The sequence below is a fragment of the Chiloscyllium plagiosum genome, unplaced genomic scaffold (genome assembly GCF_037043375.1).
Source record: "Chiloscyllium plagiosum isolate Xiang-an unplaced genomic scaffold, Cpla_swu_hap1 HiC_scaffold_20, whole genome shotgun sequence".
NCBI lineage: Eukaryota > Metazoa > Chordata > Chondrichthyes > Orectolobiformes > Hemiscylliidae > Chiloscyllium > Chiloscyllium plagiosum.
In genome coordinates, this window is record NW_028270158.1 from 48359142 (window position 1) to 48385073 (window position 25932).

Below are 25932 nucleotides of genomic sequence, written 5' to 3' on the forward strand. Positions count from 1 at the left end.
GGAGATATAATGGACAGCAAAGAAGGTTACCTCCGATTACAACAGGATCTGGATCAGATGGGCCAATGGGCTGAGAAGTGGCAGATGGAGTTTAATTCAGAGAAATGCGAGGTGCTGCATTTTTGGGAAAGTAAATCTTAGCAGGACTTATACATTTAATGGTAAGGTCCTAGGGAGTGTTGCTGAACAAAGAGACCCTGGAGTGCAGGTAGGATCTTGAAGGTGGCATTTGGTATGCTTTCCTTTATTGGTCAGAGCATTGAGTACTGGAGCTGGGAGGTCATGTTGCAGCTGTACAGGACATTGGTTAGGCCACTGTTGGAATATTGCATGCAATTCTGGTCCCCCTTCCTATTGGAGGGATATTGTGAAACTTGAAAGGGTTCAGAAAAGATTTACAAGGATGTTGCCAGGGTTGGAGGATTTGAGCTATGGAGAGAGGTAGAATAGGCTAGGGCCATTTTCCCTGGAGCATTGGAGGCTGAGGGGTGACTTCAGAGGTTTATAACATCATGAAGGGCATGGCTAGGATAAATAGACCAAAGAGGCAACATTTTCACACAGAGGGCAGTGTATGTGTGGAATGGGCTGCCAGAGGGAGTGGTGGAGGTTGGTACAATTGCAACATTTAAAAGGCATTTGGATGGGTATATGAATAGGAAGGGTTTGGAGGGATATGGGCCAGGTGCTGGCAGGTGGGACTAGATTGGGTTGGGATATCTGGTCGGCATGGACAAATTGGACTGAAGGGTCTGTTTCTGTGCTGTACATCTCTATGACGTTAAACAATCTTGGATTGGAAGATGCAGAATCCATTTGGGCTGGGGGGGGGGGGGGGGGGAAGGAGGTAGGAAATAAAATGGCGACACTGGTAGGAGGTGTCAATAGGCCACCTAATAATAGCAATGCTGTAGGACACAGAATAAATCGGGAGATAATGAAGGCATGTAAAATAAGGGAGTACCATGAGGGACTTCAATCTTCACGTAGATTGGGAAAAGCAAAACTGACAGAGGTAGTCATGAGGAAGAACTGAATGTGTATTTGGGAGAGTTTCCTAGAACAATGTGTTACAAATTCAGAGATTAGGCTATTTTTGATCTTTTAACATGACTAGTTTAATATAGGAGCTCAGTAAAATATCACCCAGGGAACAGTGACCATAACATGGTCAAATTTAGCATTCAATTTGAGTGAATGAAACTTAGGTTGGAAACACCTGTTTTAAAATTAAATAAGGGTAAAAGAAAGGAATGAGAGCGGAGTGGTCTGGGAAAGAAGTTTTGCAGAAAAGATGTTTGATGAACAGTGGCAAGTGTTGAAGAAAATGGATATATCTTTTATTATTAATTGTGATCTAAGTGAGAAAGTAGGATTCTAGGAAGATGAATAAATGTGATTCTCCTTAATTTCCTCAAATAACAACAAATTGAAAGAAAAATAAAACACAATGTGACAAACATTAGTAGTATGCCAGAGGATTGGGGAAGTATTTAAACAGAAAAACAAAATCTGACCAAAAAAAGGGAGAGAAAAACAATGAGGGCAAACTAGCAAGTAATATAAAAATGAACATAAAAGCTATAATAAATACTTCAAGATAGATGCCAAAGTCAACACAATTTGAAGGTGCTGGTGTTGGACTAGGGTGTACAAAGTTAAGAATCACAACACCAGGTTATAGTCCAACAGGTTTATTTGGAAGCACTAGCTTTCGGAGTGCGGCTCCTTCATCAGGTGGTTGTGGAGTGTGGGTTGTGGTGGTTGTCCACCTGATGAAGGAGCAGCACTCCATAAGCTAGTGCTTCCAAATAAACCTGTTGGACTATAACCCGGAGTTGTGGGACTTTTAAAAGTGAACACAGGCCTCTGAGAAAATATTAATGAGAACCAGGAAGTGGCAGAAAAGTTAAATAAATACGTTGCATCAGTCTCCAACAGCATTCCAAAAATACCAAATATTCAAGGGACAAAAGCGGGAATGGGGAATTGGTGAGGGCGAGGCTGGGGGGGGGGGGGGGGGGGGGAAAGGAGGAATCAGTACAATAACAATGAGAGAAAAAGTAAAGTACTCAGGAAACATGAACCCTGATGGTCAACTAATCGAAGATAGAGATGGGATAAGGGGATTCATTTTCAGGAATGTCAACCTGTAATTAATGGAGTTCCACAGGGATCAGTGTCAAGGCTACAATTATTTATAAATATATAAATGATGTGGATGAGGGAAGGGAATATACTGTAGACAAGTTTACAGATTAGTAAAATAAGTGGGAGGGCAAATGGTGAAGATGGAAAGACCGGGACTTCTTCCACTGGAGCGTAGGAGGTTGAGGGGTGACCTTATTGAGGTTTATAAAATCATGAGGGGCATAGATGGGGTGAATGACAAGGGTCTTTCTCATAGGGTGGGAGAGTTAAAAACTGCAGGACATTTTTAAATGAGAATAGAGGAGAAAGATTTAAAGTGGACATGTGGGGCAACTTTTTTTCTTAAAGTGGGTGGTCAATATCTGGAATGAACTGCCAGAGAAAGTGGTGGATGCAGATACAGTTACAATGTTTAAAACTCATCTCGATGAGTTCATGAGTAGGAAAGGTTTGAAGGGTTATGCAGAAAGCGAGGACTGTAGATCAGAGTCGAGAGTGTGGTGATGGAAAAGAACATCAGGCAGCATCAGAGGAGCAGAAGAATAGACACTTCGGGCATAAGCCCTTCATCAAGAATGAGGCTTGTGGATTGGGGGCTGAGAGATAAATTGGAGGGGGGTTTCACACACTACCACCCTTGAACTCCAATGCAACAAGGACAGAATTCCCCCTCCACCCCGGTTCTCACCTTCCACCCCACCAACTTCCACAACGTTGCATCATCCTCTGCCATTTCTGCCACCTCGAAAAGACACCCACCACCATGGATATATTTCCCTCCTCACATCTATCAGCATTCCGAAAAGACCATTCCCTCAGTGACTCCCTCGTCAGGCCCACACCTCACTCCTGGCACCTTTCCCTGCCACTGCAGCAAGTGCAAAATCTCTACCCACACCACTCCCCTCCCCAAGGGATCCTTCCACATTCCTCAAATTTACCTGTACTTCTACCAATATCAAGTGGCTGAACACTTCAACTCCCCCTCCCACTCAGTCAAGGACATGCAGGTCCGGGGCTGCCTCCACTGCCAAACTTTTATCACCAGATGCCTGGAGGAGGAACACCTCATATTCCGCTTTGAGACTCTGCAACCACACGGGATAAATGTGGATTTCAACAGCTTCCTCATTTCCCCTCCCACCTACATTATCCCAGTCCCAAGCCTTCAACTCGGCAACGCCCCCCAGATCTGTCCATCACTGCCCCCTCTGACCTTCTCCCTCACCTTCATCCACCTATCGTTTTCTCAGCTACCTTTCACCCCCGCAACCCCACCACTCTCCCATTTATCTCTCAGCCCCAACCCACAAGCCTCATTCCTGATGAGGGGCTTATGCCCAAAACGTCGATTCTCCTGGCTCCTCGAATGCTGCCTGACATGCTGTGCTTTTCCAGAATAATAAGTTAACTTCAGGATTCTTAGGGGACTTGACAGAGTATATGCGGAAAGGTTGTTTCCCCTTCCGGGAGAGCCTAAGACCAGAGGACATAATCTCAGAGTGAGGGATCACCCACGTAATACAGAAGTGAGGAGGAATCTCATCTCTGAGAGAGCGTCAGTAACCTGTTGAATTCTTTTCCACAGATGGCTGTCGAGGCTGAGTCTTTAAGTATATTCCAAGCTAAGATGGACAGATTTTTCATCAGTAAGGGTTAATCAAGGGTCCTGGGGAAAAGGCATAAAAGTAGAGTTGAGGATTATCCAGTCAGGCATGATCACATTGAATGGCAGACCAGGCTCTATGGGCTGAATGGCCTACCTCTGCTCCTATGTCTTGGTCTTATAGCTGTTGAGATGTTTTTAAAAAAAAAATTAAGTAGATGCAGAGAGGAAGAAAACAAGACGACAAGCACTAGAGAAGGAAATAAAGAGGCAGTCGGGGGGTGGGGGGGAGGGGAGGGAGGAGAGAAGAGAGTAGGGAAGAGAACATTCATGGGTCAAAGAGAACAAAAGATGAAGAAAGTGAAGGACAAAAAAGGAAAAACAAGTGAGGGCGAAGAAATGTCAGAAGGATGAGAGAAAAAGGGAAGGTGGACAATACAGAACAAAGCTGGAGATTGGGCTGAACACGAGCAGAAAAAGCAAATGAGAGAATTTCTGAAACGAGGGAGTGAGAAAGATAGATACCTTTATTTTTTAAGGATGGGGGCCAGCCCAAAACGAGGACCATTGAATTAAATAATTTTCCCAAATTTATCCTCAAATATATATATATTGGACTGAAGTGGACCTGACTTGACACCTTGAAAGGGTTCTGGTATTCTAACAACATGTCAATGGAGGGATTACAATGATTTCCCTAAATATTGTGGTGATTAGTTGTGCTTTCGTCTGGTAATATCAATACAGCCGTGTTACAATTCACCTTACAATTTGGTTTGGTAGTTGCTCAACATTTCTTTATCAAATGGTTTAGAGGAGGGCAGGTTAACTTAGCTCCTGGTCTCCATCTCTGGACTTAGCAACAGGATTCAGAAAATGATTCAATAGTATCCCTCAAACAAGAACTGGGTATACATTTAAAAGAAAAATATTTGAATGGTCATGGGAAAAGAGCAGGAGACTGAAAGAGCAATAAAATTTGAATCAAAAAGAGCTGGCACAGAAATGAAGAGTTGAATGGCCTCCCAATGAGCTCAAAGATTACATAATTCCATGTAATTATTTCCCCAACATATTCATAGTTTTTTTAAATGCAAGTGACAAGTTAATGGAATCAGAAGGGAGAGATAATGAGGGGAGATAAAATTGGGATATTTAAGATGATAAAAAGGTATGGATATTGTAGATGTGGAGCAGATACTTCCTCTTATGGGGTATTCTAGGGTGACAGATCATAATCTTAGTATAAGTGGTAGCAAATTTAAAACAGAACGGAGGAGAAACTACTCCTCCCAAAGGGTTGAGAATCTTGGAATTTGCTACTCCAAGGTGCAGTGCATGCTGGGACAGATTGTAAATTTAAGGAGAAGTTGGACAGATTTTTAATTGGTAATGGGTTGAAGGGTTAGGGGAGAAGGCCGAAAAATAAGAGTGAGGAGCATATCTGTCATGATCGAATAGCAGAGCAGACTTGATGGGCCAAATGGCCTAATTCTTATGAACTAATAATTCATTGGAATTTATTAAATATGTATTTGTAATCATGCTTAACTCTTTTACACTCTTGTAGGTGAAGACCATTTCTGAATATATGCTGGAATGAGACACCCATTTTCAGAAGTATTTATACATAAAACTAGAGATGGGTTTGCAGAGGGACTATCTGTACCCTGACACATCAGGAACTGTGTGCGTTCTCTCAAAGGTGAAATACCCATAGACCCAATACCCATTCAAAAGCAGCAGAATTAACTTTGGTGTTTAATGTATCCTATTACTTTGAGAGATAAAAAGGACTTTCCTACCTGCAGAGTAAGGCTCCTGTTTTTCGATGCAGATAAATTCCTTTCTTTCATACTTGGCACGGATCCACTGTTCCCGAAGTACCCTGAAAAGCAAGGAACCAGGTGTCTGATAAGTGAAAAAGGAGCTTGCTGAGGGCTTCATTGTTCAGTATAATTGGTAAATAAGATAATTGCACCAACATATTGAGTTTCTACTTGCAGCAGGTTGTTTGTGCTGTTTGTAACCATCTCTCTAATCTGTGTGCATTTCTGTCCAACTTTTGACTGTCAAGATTTGCTTTAATGTATTTTTTTAAATTTGTTAATGAGTTGTGAGTCTAGCTGGATGGCCTGCATTTATTAGTCATCCAGATTGCCTTTGCCTTTGGGAAGCTGCAGTCCTTGGGGTACAGGGACACCCACAGAGCTGTGAGGAAGGGAATTCCAGGATTTGAACCCAGTAAGTGTGAAGTAATAATTATATAGTTCCAAATCAGGATAGCCTGTGGTTTGCAGAGGAATTTGCAGGTGATGGGTGTTCCCATGCATCTCCTGCCCTTGCCCTTCTAAGTGATGGAGATAACAGACCCCTGGTGAGCTACCACACTGCATGTTGCACAGTGTTACCACTACGCATTGGCACTGGAGAGAATGAATGTTGAATTTGGTGGATGGGATGCTAATCAAGTGGACTGCTTTGTCTCAGGCTACACTCATCCAGGTAAGTGGGCAGTATTCTATTATATTTCAGACTTGCGTCTGTTAGATGGTGGACACATTGTGTGGAGGCAGGAGACGAGTTATTCACCGTGGAATACCTGCCTTTGACCTGCTCTTGCAGCCAACGGCTTGTCCAGTTTAATTATGCCCTGCCATTCACTCAACCTGAACTTTCCAGTCTTTGAAAATTGTAAAGGAACTCGGGATTCAAGGTGGGTGTGGGAGGGGGATTATTATTTAAGCCTCTGCATTAATTGAAAAAGTGTCACTCACCTAAAGCTATAGCAAGGGAGGCACTTAACAGAGCCCTTACATCAAACCCACAACATGAGTGTTTCCACCCACATATTGTGTGATGATTGTTAAAATCTCAGGGATTCTGTAACATTACACCAACAGAACACTTTGGCAGCTCAGGTTGGAAGGGAAGTGGAATTGGAAACAAATCATTAAAACCTTTATTAAATGAGAGTACATTTAACACCAGCTCAGATATCACATACCAGAAATTTATATCTCCAATTTTTTCAGATATTGGCAAATAGTCGCAATGAAAAGTGCATGTGTTAAACAGTCAAAGAGAAACTCGTCTGCAGTAGTTCAACTTGGGTTGGGAGTGAACTAAACAATAGGGTTAGGCTGACAAAAAAAGCTGAACAAAGGTTAGCTGCACGCTATTAATGATGCTGACAGGAAATTATAATTAGAAATGACATTGGTACTGTCTGACCCATGAATGTTTCCAATTCCTCAGCGGATGTTTTTATTTGAAAAATTGAGCTTTGGTCCAAATTTCCTTTCAGCGAGGCTGTAATGAGCAATTTCAACAGAGTGCAGGAGTTGATATGTTTGCGCTCCTTGTTTGGTGTCTTAGAATTCACTTACCACCTCAAATTTACTAACTCCGGTTCATTTGAAGTTTTTTCCTTCGCTGTCATTTGTTTAAAACGGTTAGGTAATTTGGAAAGTAATTTTATAGAAAACAACTACATTCTTCTTCTAAGATCACATTCTTAAATTTGTAGAAATTCCTGCAAGTCATTAAATTAAACTATGAATATTGTCACTGACTGAAACATTCTTCAACTAGTTTTGGCATATAGGAGGGAGAGAGTGAGGAATGTCCTGTCAAGGGAAATCAACATCTACAGGACTCCCACTCCTCCACTAAAACATTCTAAGTCTATTGCTTTGATAAAGCTGCTAGTCATTTGTCTGAATATGATTAGATTAGATTCCCTACAGTGTGGAAACAGGCTCTTCGGCCCAACAAGTCGACAATGACCCTCTAAAGAGTAACCCACCCAGACCCATTCCCCTATATTTACCCCTGACTAATACATCTAACACTATGGGCAATTTGGCATAACCAATTCACCTAACCTGCACATCTTTGGATTGAGGGAGCACCCGGAGGAAACCCACACAGAAACAGGGAAAATGTGAAGCTTCCACACAGACATTCACCAGAGGCAGGAATTAAACCCAGGTCCCTGGTGCTGTGAGGCAACAGTGCTAACCATTGAGCCACCATGCCACCCTTACATGACAGTATCATAATTTAGTTTACAGTGCACTCATGAAGCATCTTTGAACCTTTTTATTATAGTGAAAAGATGCTATCGATTTTGTATAACCTTGATCACCTTCTGTGCCACACATTTTAATTTCACACAGTTTGACTGCATCCCAAAAGCAAATCCATATAACCATCATTTTTGTAAACTGCACAGCAAATTAAGTTCTCAATCCAGTGAGATTCTGTCCAGTGGAAAGCCTCTTCACATCACAAGTCCCTGTGAAAGTTTTCTTGCACACTCAAAAGCACACTATTCAATATCTCACGATAGCTTTGCAAAAGGAAAGGTTGAAAAGCATGGAGCTTTGGAGACTACAAGAGGTTCAATTAAATTTGTCTTTTTCTTACAAATGCTTCAAAACTTTTATTGACCTGATACACCCAGGCTATTTTTTTTTTAAAAAAAGCTGGTGTAGGAAATGGTCTGGTGTCAGCTAAATGCCAAAAGGTCCAAGTAATGAGAGTTAGACTATGTCACCTAACCACACGGAAATCATCAAAGGATAAAATCTCTGACTAGAGAAAACAAAAGCAGCATTCTGTGCATTATCTTGCCACCCAGGTTGTGTTCTCCTTTCCAATGAGCACTGGAGAATGTAGTTAAAATTGACAAGCTTGGCTATGCTGAACCTGGAACAGCATCTCGTACAATAAGTCTGGAGCATTACTTGGCTTCACATCAATAATGAAACTGTGACTGTTTCCTCAGGCAGAACAATGCATAATAAACAATTCTCTACCACTTCCTCTTTCAACACCCATGTCACATAAACAGAGTCTCATGGCAGTATTTCATTCCATATTGAAACCCAGCACAATGCTAATCAGAGGCAGATGCTGTTGGTGCAAAGCACTCACATTAGGCCTCGTGCAACTTACCAGCCATCACCCAGAACAATTCTCATCAGAAAATGAATTAATATGGTGTAAAACATTTACTTGGAACATGGGAGTCTCCATGTGAATCGAATAAAAATGACATAACTGAAATACATTTCAGCCCCAACATCAATTCCCAGGTTGGACATGTGTCATTGCCAAGGTGATGCTATCAGAGACAATAAAACTGCAGATGCTGGAATCCAAGGTAGACAAGCAGGAGGGTGGAAGAACACAGCAATCCAGGCAGCATCAGGAGGTGGAGAAGTCAACGATTCGAGTGTAACCCTTCTTCAGGACTGGGGGTGTGTGTAAGGGGAGCTGCAGATAAAGGGGGTGGGGGGGGGAAGGAAGATAGGATTGTGGTAAGGTTGGGATAGAGGAAGACAGGTAGAGGGTACGACCTGATTGGTCAATGGGAGGAATGAATCTGGTTGGAAGGAAGGGTCGATCAGAGGAGTGGAAGGGAGGGGCAGGGGCTGGGAAGGGAGGTTATTTGAGATAGAGTTCTCCAATGTTGAATACTCCAGGCTGCCCAGGCGGAAGATGAGGTGGTGTTCCTCCAATTTGTGGTCTGATTCGCTGTGGCAATGGAGGAAGGCAAGGATGGTCATGTTGGAAAGGGACTGGGAAGGGGCATTAAAATGGGTGGTGACACGGCTGAGATGCTTGATGAAACATTCCTTTAGTTTAAGTTTCATCTCCCACTGATATAGAGAAGGCCCTATCAGAAGCACCTGATGCAGTAAATTAGGTTGGAGGAGAGGCAGGTGAACCTGTGTCACCTGGAAGGATTATGTGAGGCCTCGGATGGGGGTGAGGGGTGTCTTGTGCCAGCAGGGTATGCGTCCTCTCCGGCTGGTGTGTGTGCGTGTGTGCGTGTGCGTGCGCGTGACAAACCACAGACTGGCGAAGGGAATGATCCCTGCGGACGACAGAGAGGAGTGGGGAGGGAAAGAGGTTCGTGATGGTGGGGTCTAAGTTGGAGTTGGCAGAAATATTTAAAGGATAATGTATTGATGTTGAGACTAGTGGGGTGGCAGGTGAGGACAAGAGACACCCTGTCTTTATTGCGTTTAGAGAGGTGGGAGCAAAGTGAAAGAGGGAAGGAAGGCAGTGCAGTGTAGCTGTCTGGATGGCAGAGTGGGGAGAAGCATGTTGTTCGAAATAGGTGGACATCTGGGATTCCTGGGAGTGGAATATCTCCTCATCCAAGCAGATGTGGTAGAGGTGGAGGGATTGCGAGAATGGGATGGAGTTCTTGCAGGATGCTGTGTGGGAGGAGATGTAATTAAGAGAGTCTGTGCGTTTATAGTAAACGTCCATCTGGAGACTGTCATCTGAGATGGAGATGGTGAGGTCCAGCAAGGGGAGGGAGGTATCCGAGATGGACCAAGTGAATTTGAGGGTGGGATGGAAGTGGCGAGTGAAGTCGATGAACTGCTCCAGTTCAGCCTGGGTGCAGGACGCTGCACCAATGCAGTCATCGATGTAACGGCGGAAGAGTTGGGGCACAGTGCCTGTGTAGGGGCTGAAGAGGAAGTGTTCAACATAGCCGACAAAGAGGCAGGTGTAGCTGGGGCCCATCAGAGTGACCACAGCCATTCTCTGCATTTGGAGGAAATGGGAGGACTGAAAGGGTAAGTTATCAAGGGTGAAGACTAGATCGGTGAGGAACATGCAAGAGAAAGGACAACCATCAAAACAAAAAAATCATTGTCAGAATTGTGGCAGTCAATATCTATAGAGCATTCTTCCACAAATGGAAATCAGATAAATGACGTGATAATCTGTCACGTTAATAATGTCAACGCTGATTTGTACCCCATGGAAAACTCCCTTGTACTTCCTCCAAATACCATGGAATCTTTTGCACCTGGCTGTCAGGGCATCAAGTCTTAATAATCCAAAGAGCAGGATCTCAGTGCAGCACCTACAGCATCAAATTCTGGATTCCCCAGTTTTCAACACTTCAAACTGACAAAAACAGACCATTAGTAGTCGACAGTGGATTGTTCCCATTAGCAGCTATTGATTCTCTCAGGTGGACTATTACCTATTCTTTTGTCTCCCTTGCTGTTCCCTTTCTCTGGGCTTCATCTATAGTTTATTCCTCCCCTCTTCAGCATATATACACCAACATTTTCCTAGCTATAATCAGTTCTGAAGAAGGGTTACCAGACCAAAAATATTAACCTTTCTTTCACTCCACAAATGCAGTCAGACCTGTTGTGTTTTTCCAGCAAATTTTCTTTTTGTTGCATATCACTTGAATAAACCATGGCAATTATAGCTACTGACAAGTTCATCTTATGTAAGAGTTGCTGAACTTGTTTCACTGATGTCTCTGTTTTTAAACTGAATAACCCAGATCACTCTAGAGACAGATGCTGTCAACTTAACATTCAGGGACAAGGGGGACATTATAAAAAAGGGATTTTATATTTTCATACTGTTAACTGAAATCTAGAGATTCTTTCAGTGAAAGTGTGTGCACACTGGAATAATTAAGTCGAAGAGATTCCTTTTATATTCTTCTGTCTAGAATTTGAAATAAAAGCAGCGATTTCACCAATGTAGCAAGTCACGTGTTCTTACGGACCAACAGCCTGAACGAGAGAGAATAGCACCTGTGTGAATGAAAGAAATAGGTACAACTCTAAAATGAATATTGTGAACACACACCCAAAGTTCAGGCCAAGAAACACACAAATATAGTAAATCTGTTTTAACAACAGTTTGTATTTAAATCACAATTTAGTGTAGGAAAATGTCACAAGACATTTCAAAGGGACATTATCAAGCAAATATTGACACCAAGCCACACAAGGAGATGTTAGAACACAAGACCAAAAAAGGTTGGTTAAAGACATTGGACTTCAGGAGTGTCTTTGAAAAAAACAGGGAGGCAGAGAGGGTTGGAGAGGAAATTCCAGAGCTCAGGGCCCAGGCAGCTGATGATACAGAGTTGAAAAATGTGGTGCTGGAAACTCTGGTCTCCAGCATCTGCAGTCCTCACCTTTCTCCTAGCTGATGGCACAGTCACTACTAATAAAGCAACTAAACCCAGAGATGTTCCAGAGCCCAGAATTAGATAAACCTTGATTGAGAGGATGAAGGAGATCACAGAGATAGGAAAAGGCAAGAGATTTCAAAACAAGGATGCATGTGTTAAAAATCAAGATGTTATTAATGTAGATGAGTGAGTACAAGGAAGCTGGGTGAATGGGGCTCAGTGGGAGTTAGGATTGTGCAGAGTTTTAGATGAGTACACACCCACTTAGTGAAAAACATGACCCTAATGCCCATTATGGTGAGAGAAACAGATTCTTCCACAATTTCCCCACCATGTAGTTTCAGTGATTGGGAACACAGGCATCCTATTCACCACTGTTGTGATCAGCTGGCACATCACAGTCCAGGGACGGAGTTTGGCAACTTTCTGTTCTGTACAGTTCCAGACTAGTCAGTACCTTTAATTGGTGAGGCAGGGAGCTGTGTAAATGAAAAATTTAACTGATAACCTTTTGAAGCAATCCTTGCACAGCATTACACTTAAATTAAGATGATTTTCTGAGTAAAAATAAGGTTGGGAACATACTTTTCAAAGCCAGAGGGTAAAGGAATGTTGCAAGTCTGATGACAACTCAATGTACTAAGTCTTTGTGTTTGTAGCAAAGCAATGTTACACGTCCAACAATCAATAGGCAGCTCTTTAATGTAAAGAGATCTTTACTTTACCAAGAGATCTTGATAAGCTGAACATGCTCTTTATCAATCCACTCTTGGTACTTTGGGGAATTTACAAAGAAAGTGCTTATATTGATATAGTGCCTTTCATGACCTTAAGACATTCTCAAGTGCTTTAAAGCCAAATCAAGAAACATCATGTCCAGTCACTCCTGGAATATATTCCGTGTCTTACAATTACGCACTCCATAACCACCTGATGAAGGAGCAGCGCTGAGAAAGCTAGTGCTTCCAATTAAACTTGTTGGACTATAACCTGGTGTTGTGTAATTTTTAACTCTAATGGAAAAGTATGCCAGTTTATACACAAGGTCCCAGAAACAGTAGGATAGAATCAACAAGTAATCTGTTTTTCCTGATGATGACGAAGAGATAAATTTTGTACAGGACACTTGTTTCAAAAGAACAGGGGAGTTCTACCATGTCCATGGGATCTTTTCAGTCCAACTGATGAGGCAGATAGGGCATTATCCAAAAGACATAACAAATCACGGATGAAATGCTGCCTTTTGCTGATACTATGCAACCTGAACAGTCAAGAGATACACTTTACTTATTGACTGCATTACTTACTGACAATCTGTAAACGTTGGTCTATAATAAAATGCCGGCAACTTCGACTCATATTTTGCTTTGGTTGCAGTGTTCCCATTAGAGGCCATAAACTACAAAAAGAGAAAACATCAGAGTTTTGAATCAATTGATTTTCATTTGGGTTCTGAAGGTCTAATGACTTATTGATTCCACACCCACCCTCCCCCATTTGCCCACGTTACAATTAAATGTCACACAGCCAGGAAAACAGATGAGCAAATTATACTTTTTATTCATTCATGGGATGGTAATTTATTGCCCTGTTCCTAATTTCCTCGAGATGTTTGTGGTGAACTGCCTTCTTGAACATAACCTGACCTAGATCAGAGGACAATTAAAGGACCCAAATCACATTATCGTGGACCTGGAGTCACATACACAGTTAAAGACAGTAAATTTTCATTTCTAAAAAGGGACTACAGTTATGATGATAATTTCAGGAGCTTTATGATAGTTTTCTAGCTTTTTATTTCCGAATTAATTAATTGAATTAAAATTACCAAGCCAGTTTAGTGGGATTTGGTCATGCCCCTGGATTACTGGTGCTGTAACAAACCATTGTACAATTGTATTCGCCATGCCCAGCTATGGAAAAATGCTCTTTGAGCAGGTCAGTAAGAGAAATACATTTTCTTTGCATTCATTCACAGGATGTGGGCATCACTGACCAGGCCAGGCCAGCATTTTTATTGCCTACCAATCATGAGTCAACCACATTGCTGTGGATCCGGAGTCATATGTTGGCCTGACCAGATAGGGACATCGGCTTCCTTCCTTAAAGGGCATTAGTAAACCAGATGGATCTTTTTTGGCCATCAACTGGAGTTTTAAGATCTTGATTAGACACTTTATTCCATACTCCCATTAAATTCAAATTCCACTATCTGCCATGACAAGATTTGAACCTGGGTCTCCAGAACTTTACTTGGGTCTCTAGATTAATAGTCTAGCGATAAGCTGAAGGGAAGGTGATGGTCTAGTGGTATTAAGGTTGTCAATTCTGGATGGGTGTATTCCCAGAGGTGCCGTCACGTGACTTCTGGCCTCCAAACACCCAAATCCCACACTCCTGCCATTAGTCATCATCCTGTCCATCCTTCCAGTACGCTGCCTTCACATGACCAATTAGAAAGTGAACAGCTGCTTCATGACCCAACAGGTCCATTCCTCGCAGTTAGCAAAAAGCCTTTTCTTCAATCATTTGTCATAATTAAATGTTGCGATCGCAGTGGATGTTTTTGCCAGACAAGTCCGATCCCAGAATGAAATCTGGCTTGATAGACCACATTTTGTTTTGCTTTGATTTTAATGAGGTGGTATCTCATTGAAACGTGAGCATGCAAAGTTGTAGATTTAATTTTAACAATCAAAAATTTATTTAGTAAAAGGCATAAAAATGAAATAGATAAACCAGACTAATTACTCATAAGACAAACTTAAAATGTTTTGAAACACAGTGAAATATAATCCTAATAATCCCAAAAACTCCTTTACAGATCCTAAAACTCCCCTGCACAGCACCCAATGCATCTCTTGTGTGGTACTCAAATTAGAAAATCCCTTTCCCTCACACCTCAAATGGGTTGAATTGGACTTCACATCCCCATCTGGAAAATCTGATTACTCCATATGAAGCATAGATGTTCCAAGCTTTAAATAATCACTTTAGGGTTTTAACAAACACTTCCAGTCTGCACTATCACCAACACCTTACTCCAAGGTTAACTCTAAGTTACTGCAAGGTCTAGTGTTAACAAATCCAACTTGCTTCTCCCTTTCTCAGAGGCAACCTTATACATTAAAGGTTCTACAGAATTGTTCAAAACTGAAAATCAGAGTTCTAAGCTTGGGTGAGCACAAATAGCTTAAAAACAAGAAACTTGAGAAATTTCTAACAGAAACCTTGAGGTACAATTATTTATCTTGCTCGGTCAAACTTTCCTGAGGTAAGTGAAAAACCCATTATTGATGAAAACTAGCTCTCAAATTATTATTTTTTTTTTAAAATCAGCATGGCTACAGAAACTCAAGTTAATTATTAATTTGTTCAGACATAGAAAAGAACATGTTACTATTTCAAAATCCGAAGATCCAAACTTAACACAAATGATTTTAAAAACATAAATCATAAACTTTCATCAAATAAACAAGAGCCAACATAGACTCACTAGTGTGGAAGCAGGGCATATGGCTCATCAAATCCATACTGACCCTCCAAAGAATATCCCACCCAAACCCATCCCCATAACTTTGCATTTCCCTGGACTCTATAGACAATTTAGCATGGCCAATCCACCTAACCTGCACACCTTTGGACTGCAGGAAGAAATTGGAGCACCCAGAGGAAACCTATGCAGACATGGAGAGAATGTGCAAACTCCACACACAGTCGTTTGAGGGTGGAATCAAACCTATGCCCCTGGCGTTGTGAGGCAGCAGTGCTAACCACTGAGCCATTGTGCCACCCCATTCAGATTTTTAAAAAAATACTTGATTGCCTCAATGATGTTTCCCCTAGTTTGCTTGCAGCTGTTCCCTGGGTGATTGGTCTTTAATTGCTGTAGATTCCCTGGAAATCCTGAAGGGTTGCCAACCCTTGATCTGGAGAGATGTCAGGCTCTCTGTTGAGGGTGTGACATCCAGATAGACACACGTGATCAACCCTGGTTTGAAATCCATACATTCAATCCTTATTGTTTACATAAAGCCAGAATGAATAGAAGGTCTTTGAAAATAAATACATTATAAATAGGAATGGGGGAGGTCATTCGATCTTTTGACCTTATTCTGCCATTCAGTAAGATCATGGTTGATCTTATTTAAATTCACCTTCCTGCGCTGTCCCTATATCCCTTAATAAATTTAGTACTCAAAACTCTATCAAGCTCTCGGTCTTGAATTTGCTCAAGAATTGAGCAACCACATTTGATCAACATTCACACTTAATTTCCCACTTATATTTTGTGCATTTTCTGCAGGCTGAACTGTTAGAAACATAGCTGATTTATTCCTAAACCATTACTCTGCTGCCATAGGCAGCCTTAAAATAGTATGGGATAAATTTGGGTCATACATGGATAGGTAAAATTTGTTTGTATCATTTGCTCACTAAAACTAGAATTCAGATCACAATTCATGTGACGTTGATAAGTTGTAACAAATGTTGTGCTGAAAGCTCGATAAGTTTATTTCAAGAAGCTGAACTCCAAATCTGTCAGATAAAATCTGTGCAAACATTTCAACTCAAACACCTACCTTAACTTCATCATCCTCCCAGGCATCTAACCGAACAGATTTCACTTTGCTAACTTGAGGGATGTTTCGATGAATTCCTGAGCAATTTAAACAGATAAAAATTCCAAGAGTATAAGACGCCCAGTCACGATCTGAAAAATAGATTAAAGGTTCCATGAAGTTGCCACTAATTTATTAGTGAGAGCCACAATATATTATTATACTTAGTCTTTTCTTCTAAATCAATATTCCCTCCATTTCCATGTGACACTGGGATTTAAGAAGTATATTCTCAAGTAATAGCTTAAGAATTTAGGAGCATAGTGACAAGAAGCTACTCATCTCAGGCTTATTCTGCTTTTAAATTAGATAATAGCTGACCCAAACTCCATTTACCCACCTTCGATTCTTATTCTTTAATGCAAAGATCTTCCAATGTCAGTTCTGAAAAAGGTGGTCAATTGACTTGAACAGCTTTTTAAATAAAGAGGTGTCAATATTTCCATCACGCTTTGTGCTAAGATGCCATTCTTTGAAATATTCTAACAGGTATCAGAAGACTATCAGTGTGACAACATCAAAGATATCTTTAAATATTTTGCTGGTCCAACATTTACAGAAGTTCAAATCTGTTTTTGCAGTTTGACTGAATAGGTGTCAATCCTCTATCACAAATACGCATGGCTTGCCAACAGCATAGTATGTGAACTGCAGATTTAATAACTCTTTTAACCCCCACCCATTTTACGTTGAATGTTGCAATTTAACAACTAACGAGTCAAGCCTTAGTTTTAAACTAGAATCAAATGGTTAATTTATTTATAAGTTGGTTAACTCAGCTGTCTGTTTCATCAAGATTCTAATCCTCATCCTAACCAGCTTCAACTGCATCAGCCTTCCATCATGAGGTCAGAGGTGGGGTGTTTGTGGATGAATGCACTACGTTCAGCACATTTGTATTGCCTTAGATACTGTGTCCATCTGTAACAAGACCCAGAAAATAGTTTGGGCTTGGAGCAATAATGACAAATAACATTCGCATCACCAAATAGAAAGAATCTAACCATCTCCCATTGACATTCAATTGCATCACCATAACCGAATCCCCATTTTAACATCTTAGTGGGGAAAGCAGGGCTATGTGAGACAGAGAAAGTGTATTTAAATGTCATAAGCAAGGGAGAAAAGGGATTATGGAGGGTGATAGCAGCAAGTTGGAAAAGGACTGAAGATATTGCTCTGAAATGAACTGGTGAGCAGTCAGCAGTCCAACCTGTCCAATTCACAAGACAGTTGTTCAACAATAAGTATTTGCCTTTTTAATCGGAGATCTTCCCTCCTCTGTCAATAGCCAACTCCCCAACTGTGTTGTTATTTCAGTCTGTCATACAGCTTGCTGCCCAATGAATGATCTCAGTCACCATCCCAAAACATACATAAGAATACAAGATCTATAGGGCAGATTTGGTTACGGGCACGTAATCCTCATCACACAATATTTCTCCATAGACATTTTCAATCAACCTGCTCTGATATGCAGAGATACCTATGGACAGATGGGACTGAACTTGGACCTCCGGGCACAGAGGTAGGGATACTGCAATGATCCCACAAGAGCCCTACTTTCCTTCCATACACTGGTCCTAAAGCAAATAGCTTTATGCCAACTGCACTTAATCATACAGTCATAGAGATGTACAGCATGGAAACAAACTCTTCGGCCCAACTTATCCATGCTGACCAGTTATCCAAACCTAATCTAATCCCATATACCAGCTCTTGGCCCATATCCCTCTAATATCATGCTGCAACTATACAAAATGCCAGCCAGTGTGGTTACACTTGGAATATTGTGTGCAGTTCTGGTCTCCATATTTTGGGAAGGATGTGGAAGCATTGAAAAAGGTGAAGAGATTTACCAGGATGTTGCCTGGTCTGAAGGGAAGGTCTTATGAGGAAAGGCTGAGACAATTGGGTCTGTTCTCGCTGGAAAGACGACAGCTAAGAGAGATTTGATAGAGACATACAAGATGATCAGAGGATTAGATAGGGTAGACAGTGAAAGTCTTTTTCCAAGGATGATGACGACGACATCAGCTTTTATGAGGGGGCAATACGACAAATTGAGGAGTGATAGATTTAAGAGACATCAGAGGCAGGTTCCTTAAGCAGAGAGTGGTAAGGGCATGGAATGCCCTGCTTATGTAGTCAACTCAGCCACATTAGGGAGATTTAAACAATCCTTAGGTAAACACATGGACAATGAAGGGATAGTGTAGGGGGAACGAGCTGAGAATAGTTCACAGGCCGGCGCAAGATTGAGGGCCGAAGGGCCTGTTCTGCGCTGTATTGTTCTATGTTCTAACAGCCTTCCGATTGGAAGGAGACCAGAATAAGACACAACATTCCAAAAGTGGCCTAACCAATGTCCTGTACAGCCACAACATGACCTCCCAACTCCTGTACTCAATGCACTGACCAATAAAGGAAAGCATACCAAACACCTTCTTCACTATCCTATCTATCTGCGATTCTACTTTCAAGGAATTATGAACCTGCACTCCAAAGTCTCTTTCTTCAGCAACACTTCCCAGACCTTATCATTAAGTGTATAAGTCCTGCGCTGATTTGCTTTCCCAAAATGTGACACCTTACATTTATCTAAATTAAACTCCATCTGCCACTCCTCAGCCCTTTGGCCCATCTGATCAAGATCCTATTGTACTTGGAGGTAACCTCCTTTGCTGTCCACTACACCTCCAATTTTGGTGTCATCTGCAAATTTACTAACCATACCTCCAATGTTCACATCCAAATCATTTTGTATAAATAATGAATAGTAGTAGACCCAGCACCTTGTGGCACTCCACTGGTTACAGGCCTCCAGTCTGAAAAGCATCCCTCCACCAGCACCCTCTGTCTTCTACCTTCAAGCCAGTTCTGTATCCAATGGCTTGCTGAATTCCATGAGATCTAATCTTGCTAACCAGTCTCCCATGGGGGACACTGTCGAACGCCTTACTGGAGTCCATATAAATCAATGGGATTGATGTATTATATCGCTGAAAGTTATATATTTACAGAAACATTCACCTCTAACTTAAAGCAGAGTGACTTTTTTCAAACATTGCCCAGAGTTTGTTTCTAAAACATAAATGGATTCAGTGTTAAGCCTTTGTAAGGCTGAGCCTGAACTTGATCTAATGTGTTGCACTCTGAACTATTACAAAACCAAAATCTCCTCCAGTCTAAAGCTGTCATTTTCATCCCATCTTCAAAAGTGCTTCCTAGCTACAGTCTCCATCTCCCTCCCTGACAACAATCTGTCATCATATGATGAACTTCCAACCTTATAGTTGCAAAAATCAGTAAGATTGTCAACTTTCACCTCTGCATCAATCGCCTGATTTCACTCATCTTAGTTCATCAGTTGCTGAAACCCTCATTCATATCTTAGCTACCTGCAGCCTTGACTGTTTCAACCTATTCCTAACTGGTCTCACACATTCTACCCTGTGTAAGCTTAGGATCATCTAAACCCCTTCTGCCAGTGTCTTAACTCACATCAGACCCTGTTCTCCTTTCACCTCTGTGCTTGCAGACCTACAGTTAGCTCCCAGTCAAACAATGACTTAGCTTTAGAATGCTCACCTTCATTTTCAAATTCCTACAAGGTGTTGCACCTTCTTACCACTGTGGTCTCATCCACCCTTTCAGATTTCTGTGCTTCTTTAATTCTGGTCTCTTAAGCATCCCCAATTTTAATTACTCCACCAATAGTGGCTATGCCTTCAGCTTCCAAAAGCTCAAAGCTCCCTTAACTTCAGCTCACGGTCATTTTCCTCTTTAAACAGTAGTGTTTAAAACATGCCTTTTTGAACAGATTTTGGACATTTGACCCATATGCCCTGGTGTCAAATTTTGTTTTCATAAATGTTCCTATGAAGGATCTTGGGATGCTTTACTTTATTGAAAAAGTAGTCACATAAATGGAGATTATAGTTTTTCTGCTGGTTGGAAGTGTCCTGACCAGTACTAAAGGTATTTCAATACAATTGCCACAAAGCACTTAGAACAAGATAGCTCTTAATTAATGGATTGTCATCCATCAAGGTTGACAAATGAGAAGGAGATAATGTTCATATATTGTCGTCACAGCAGTTTATCAGCAGATAGGCTCATGAAGTCTTGAAATAGCAATCCAAAGTATAAACACTCATATCTAATGAACGTGCCTAAAAGTTCCCTCTTTGTTTTATCAGAGGCATTGGCCAGCATATAGTGAACTAATATTGATGTTTGTTCTGGTAATCTATAGAGTTATAGAGATGTCCAGCATGGAAACAGACCCTTCGGTCCAACCCGTCCATGCCGACCAGATATCCCAACCCATTCTAGTTCCACCTGCCAGCACCCAGACCATATCCCTCCAAACCCTTCCTATTCATATACCCATCCAAATGCCTCTTAAATGTTGCAATTGTACCAGCCTCCACCACTTCCTCTGGAAGCTCATTCCATACACGTACCATCCTCTCTGTGAAAACGTTGCCCCTTAGGTCTCTTGTAGATCTTTCCTCTCTTACCCTAAACCTATGCCCTCTAGTTCTGGACTCCCTGACCCCAGGGAAAAGATTTTGCCTATTTATCCTATCCATCAAGACTATGAAGACAACAACTATTGCAAATGGGGAAATGAAGGTGAGTGATGCCAACTCTAACCCCACTGCCTAATTTATATATGCCTTACCACGTGCACACAGGCATATATAATTCAAGACCGTTCATTTCTTTAAGAAAATCCATAATTTTATTTCTATCTAGATTTTAGATGTTATTCAATAAATTAAAACATCTGGAAAAGTACAGTGCAGCTGTGAGTTAACATTATTGTGCATTTGCCAAAAACATAGAATGAGATCATATCCTTTAATTCAACTGTTATAAATTATCAAGTCACAAAATTAATGGACTGAATAATTCATAGTTATATCTCAATCAAAACCACATTTGAAATGTTTTAGATTTCAAGTTAACTTGTGATTTTGTGAAGTAAGGGAGCCTTTGGTTTCATTTTAGTTTCACTGCCTACCAGCTGCTGAATAAAATGAACTTGTACTGCACCATAATCTCTAATAAGGCGTTAGCATAGGGCCAGTGGATAGATATTGAATAACTTTGTATTTGACCATTTGTTCACACTGTTGTGACGTCAGATAGCTCAGTGGATACTAAGTTTGTGAGAAGATTTGTAGCTCGGGTGCTCGTTGTTGTGAATTTGACGGGACAACACTACCAGTATAGGGCAAGCGAAACAAAGAACAGCCAGGAAATTCCTAGAAGCATGGCACTCATCCACAAACTCCATCAACAAACACATCGACCTGGACCCAATATACCGGCCACTACAGTGGACAGCTGAAACTGACAACCGGAAGTGGCAGGGACAGGCCACTATAAATGCCGAAGGAAACACCACAGAAGCGCTTCACAGGAAGCTCCCAAGCACTGAGGATGTCACCTAGACAGGGGACGAAACATTTGCAACAAAAACTTCCAGCTCGGCGAACAGAACCACATCAGTGGATACTACTTTTGCCTCTAAATCAAATTAGGAGTTCAAGCATCCTTCAGAGACTCCAGTACAAAAATCTAGGTTAATGTTCCTAAAGCACTCAGAGATCATGTTACATTGTCAGACGTGCCACATTTCCAAAGAGATGTTAAACCGAAGCCCTTTCAAAATTCAAAAAGGTCCAATGGCACTATCCCAAAGATAGCTGTGTTTTTGGGAATCTAATCTGTGGACTTTGTAGAAATGAAAACTGGAGGATATCAATAAAGCTGTATTCTTGAACTCGATGCATGTCAAAACCCAGGGAAGGGCGCTTGGACAGTGACAATACGATGAACAGTTGGAAAACGGTACAGCATCAGGAAGCAAGTACAAAAGATGCAGCCTTCAGTCTCACTCCTTACTGAACTTAGGTACCCATTTTTATTTAAAAAAAGTTCCACCCCTCAATATTAGGACAAGCTTTGCCAACCCTTCAAGAACTTAATTGCAACTGCTAATAAAAAAACCTAGGTCTAACTGGATTTCCAGCCAAATTAAAAGATGACAAGAAAAAAAAACTCATCATTCCATGGATGTCAGTGAGTGAGCTTGGTCAACAAGACTCAGCGTTTGGGAAGACTCATCAAACTTGATCCTTGTTGAACAGACCACTGGACAGTAAGGGTTTTCTTTACTTTTGTTTTCATTCTAAGATACCATCTCTGGAGAGTTTCATTGGACACAAGTGAATAACGATATGTTTGTCTGGGGTAAAGGAGGATATAGTTCAAATGCCAGATTATGGCTTAGTTATTAACCAGTTTTCTCCCCCAATTGTTTGAGGAAAAATACTTTTTATTATAAATGGGTTACTTTTGGAATTCATTCAAGAGGCTTAGAGAAAGTGCATTCTAATCTGAGTAGCGGCAAACAAGGGAAGCGATTGACCATTTTAACGATTACACTGCCACATTTAAAGCAATGGGTTTGCTTACCATTACGTTCCTCCTGTTACAGTCATATCCCCGTGTCCTGGCTAATAGTCATCCCTCAGCCAAGAAGCTATAAATCAGATCACGTGGCTGATATCATATTACTATTTGTAGACTTGCGTACAAGTTGGCTGTCTCACTTCTTACGTTTCAACAAAAATGTACTTCATTGACCATAAATTAGGCTTAAGATATTCGATGTGGAATTGTTTGCAATTGAAAGTTTGATGGTATGGGAACAGGATTTACTCAGGAAATTGGTGGCGTCCCTATTCTCCTGCCTGAGTGTAGAAGAGTGAGATGGTGGGAGGGAAATCTCAGCAACCTATAAAATTCTAACAGGACTATAGCAGGTGATGGCAGGAAGGCTGTACACTGTATCCAAATGGTGGGGGGGTCCAGAACCATGGATCATAATTTAAAAGGGTATGGGGTAAGCTTTTTAGACTCAGAGGACAAGAAATTTTTTTACCCAGAGAGTAGGAAGCCTATGGAATTCGCTACCACAGAATGAGATTGAAGCCAAAACATCAAGTGTTTTCAAGGAAATAATTATAGCTCTGGTGGCTCAAAGGATCAAGGGATATGGGGTGGAGGGGTGAGGTATTAAGCTCGTTGATCAGCCATGATCAGGTTCAATGGCAGAGCAGGCTCGTGGGGTTGAATGGTCTACTCCTTCTCCCATCTTCGATGTTTCCATTGTTAAGCAAGTGGCAAGAAGCCCCACACACAATTGTCTAACTTCACTGCTAATTGAGGCCCCTTAAGTAAGCAACTGATACCCATTTAAGAGCCTCATCCGAACACTCTTCAAATTAATCCAGGAGAGACAGGGGTTTGCCAAGTGATGAATAGAGCAAGCACATGATTGTGTTTATATGCACATGTGTGGGTAGATATAGGGACAGGAGACCCTGGTCGAAAGGCCCATCGAGGGATGCAGTTTCAGGATGGGAGTGGGCTGCTGATCCAGTCTCCCCTCTGACTCCCTCATTTGCGTGCAACTGAGCTATCATGCAGTTTCTGATAACAAGGCATCACAAGTGAAGCCTGTTACGTGCCTGGTTGGTACAAGATGAGGTGGGCCTTCCCAAAAAAAAAGTGTGACGGGATGGTGTTCAATTCTCGTCAGCTCTCTAGCGGAGAACAGAAAACCCTGCCATCTCGACTAGATTCTGCCTCTGTAGGTCACGAAAGATAGCATAGAAATGCAAGTCGTGCACTTAATTGTGGGAGAAGGTGGAGTAAAAAAAAACAACCAGCAAATGTACCATAGTGAGAAACACAAATCAGCACAGGACTCCAGTCTTCAAAAATAAAACTACCATAAATAAAAATAGATTTTGAAAGTCCTGACCACATTCCGAAGACACTTACTAAAACACAGAAATTGACAACATCCATCCTCTGTATAATTTATTAAAACGATGGCTGGGTTTGACTTAAATGGATTAAGTTCCTTTCTTGGCTCCAAGTTCTGTAACAGTTTTTATGAGCAAATTAAACTGCACTTAATGCAGACATAGTTTGAAAGGGATTTGTTTTTATAAATAGAAAAAATATACTCGAGGGAGATGAAACCCTCTTTAATGCATGTCCTCTGAAACCAATGGATTTTGAGAGATTGCCAAGCATCCTGACAAGTCCAATTTTTTTCCTGCTGAAGAAGGCAAATGTGTGCATCATCAAGTCTGTATTGGAATGAGCTGTTCAAAGCGTGGGACTTAAAGAGGAGCTGACAATGTCATCTGACCTTTGTTGATTAATAGGTACAAGCCAGAATTTGTAACAAGCCGGGATCGGTGACTGCTTTTTCACCCAGGAAAGCTGCACCAGAATAAAAACAAAAATTATTATTACCAGGGAGTAGGTGTCACTGGCTAGAGGCCAGTATTTATTGCCCATCAGATGCTCCAAGGATGTGATGGTGGGTCACCTTTTGTAACTACTGCCACCTACATCATGAGGATAGTGGTTTCTAAAACAAAAATCATGCAGTTCGATATTTGTCGGCTTGCCAGGCAGCAGAAAGTTAAGCGACACTCGCATCACTGTGGCACTGAAGTCATAGCTGGCCAAGGATGACAGGTTCCCTTTCTTAAAAAGGACATTAGCCATTTGTTTTTTTTAAAAAAAACTGAAAAAAGTCTTACTGATGCAGCAATTCCTCTTCGAAATGAAAATCTGGTTTTAAAAAAAACATTAAGATTCACAATCTTTCATGGTGAGGTTTGAAAACTCACTCAACATAACATCTATTTATGAAGCTGTGAGTGTACGGTACCTTTACGAAAGTTTAAAGAAACAGAACTACCTGACAGCACCAAGTGTTCGGAAAAGAAGAAAGAAAAAACATAACATAACATTTGGTGGAACAACTTGATTAGCTGGTTGCCTGGAAACAACAAAACGGATTCGAATTAGGCCAGTTTAAACTATACCCCAGAGAAATACCAAACTCCAATCCAGTTTGAATTTAATATAGTGACAATCTCAAAAGCCAATGACACAATTCAATGCTTTGGGGGTATAAGACCAGGGAAAATTGAACTGTTGAGATGAAAACTGCCAAGCCAATGACATCTGCACACTGCCCAGAAAATAACGCTCTTAAAAAAAAAGGTACCTTTATCCATCAGTAACCTCTGACGCAGCATCCCCAAGACGACAAAAAGACCGAAAAACAGGAGAATGAAAGCTGCTCAGTTTTGAGATGAGAAGTTTTGTTGTGTAAATCATAATCGGGCATTTTATTGGACTAGTGTTATAGAGGGGAAGGTAACAGACAGGTTAGTGTGAGGACTTGTAAATGGCTGTTAGTTAAATTATTTCTTAAATTATAACAGAGGTTACAGATGGATAAAGGTACCTTTTTAAAACAGAGCTATTTTCTGGGCAGTGCCGCAGATGTCATTGGCTTGGCAATTTCCTATCAATTTTCCCTGGTCTTATACCCCCAAAGCATCAGATTGGGTCACTGGCTTTTAAAATTGTCAATATATTAAATTCAAACTGGATTGGAGTTTGGTATTTTCCGGGGTATAGTTTAAACTGATTGGCCTAATTAGAATCTGTTTTGTTGTTTC

General features: G+C 41.2%; 1 protein-coding gene across 4 annotated transcripts in view; it reads right to left on the minus strand.

Annotated features, from left to right (window-relative positions):
* Positions 1–25932, minus strand: part of LOC122560572 (arf-GAP with dual PH domain-containing protein 1-like) — a 151004-nt gene that overhangs the window by 88737 nt on the left and 36335 nt on the right. For all 4 annotated transcript variants that reach the window (XM_087997912.1, XM_043711333.2, XM_087997913.1 and 1 more), the window contains exons 2-4: positions 16319–16449; positions 13043–13134; positions 5563–5645 (exon numbers count right to left, since the gene is read on the minus strand). In XM_087997912.1, the coding sequence (XP_087854038.1) occupies positions 5563–5645; positions 13043–13134; positions 16319–16449 (306 nt within the window). The remainder of the gene's footprint in view (positions 1–5562; positions 5646–13042; positions 13135–16318; positions 16450–25932) is intronic.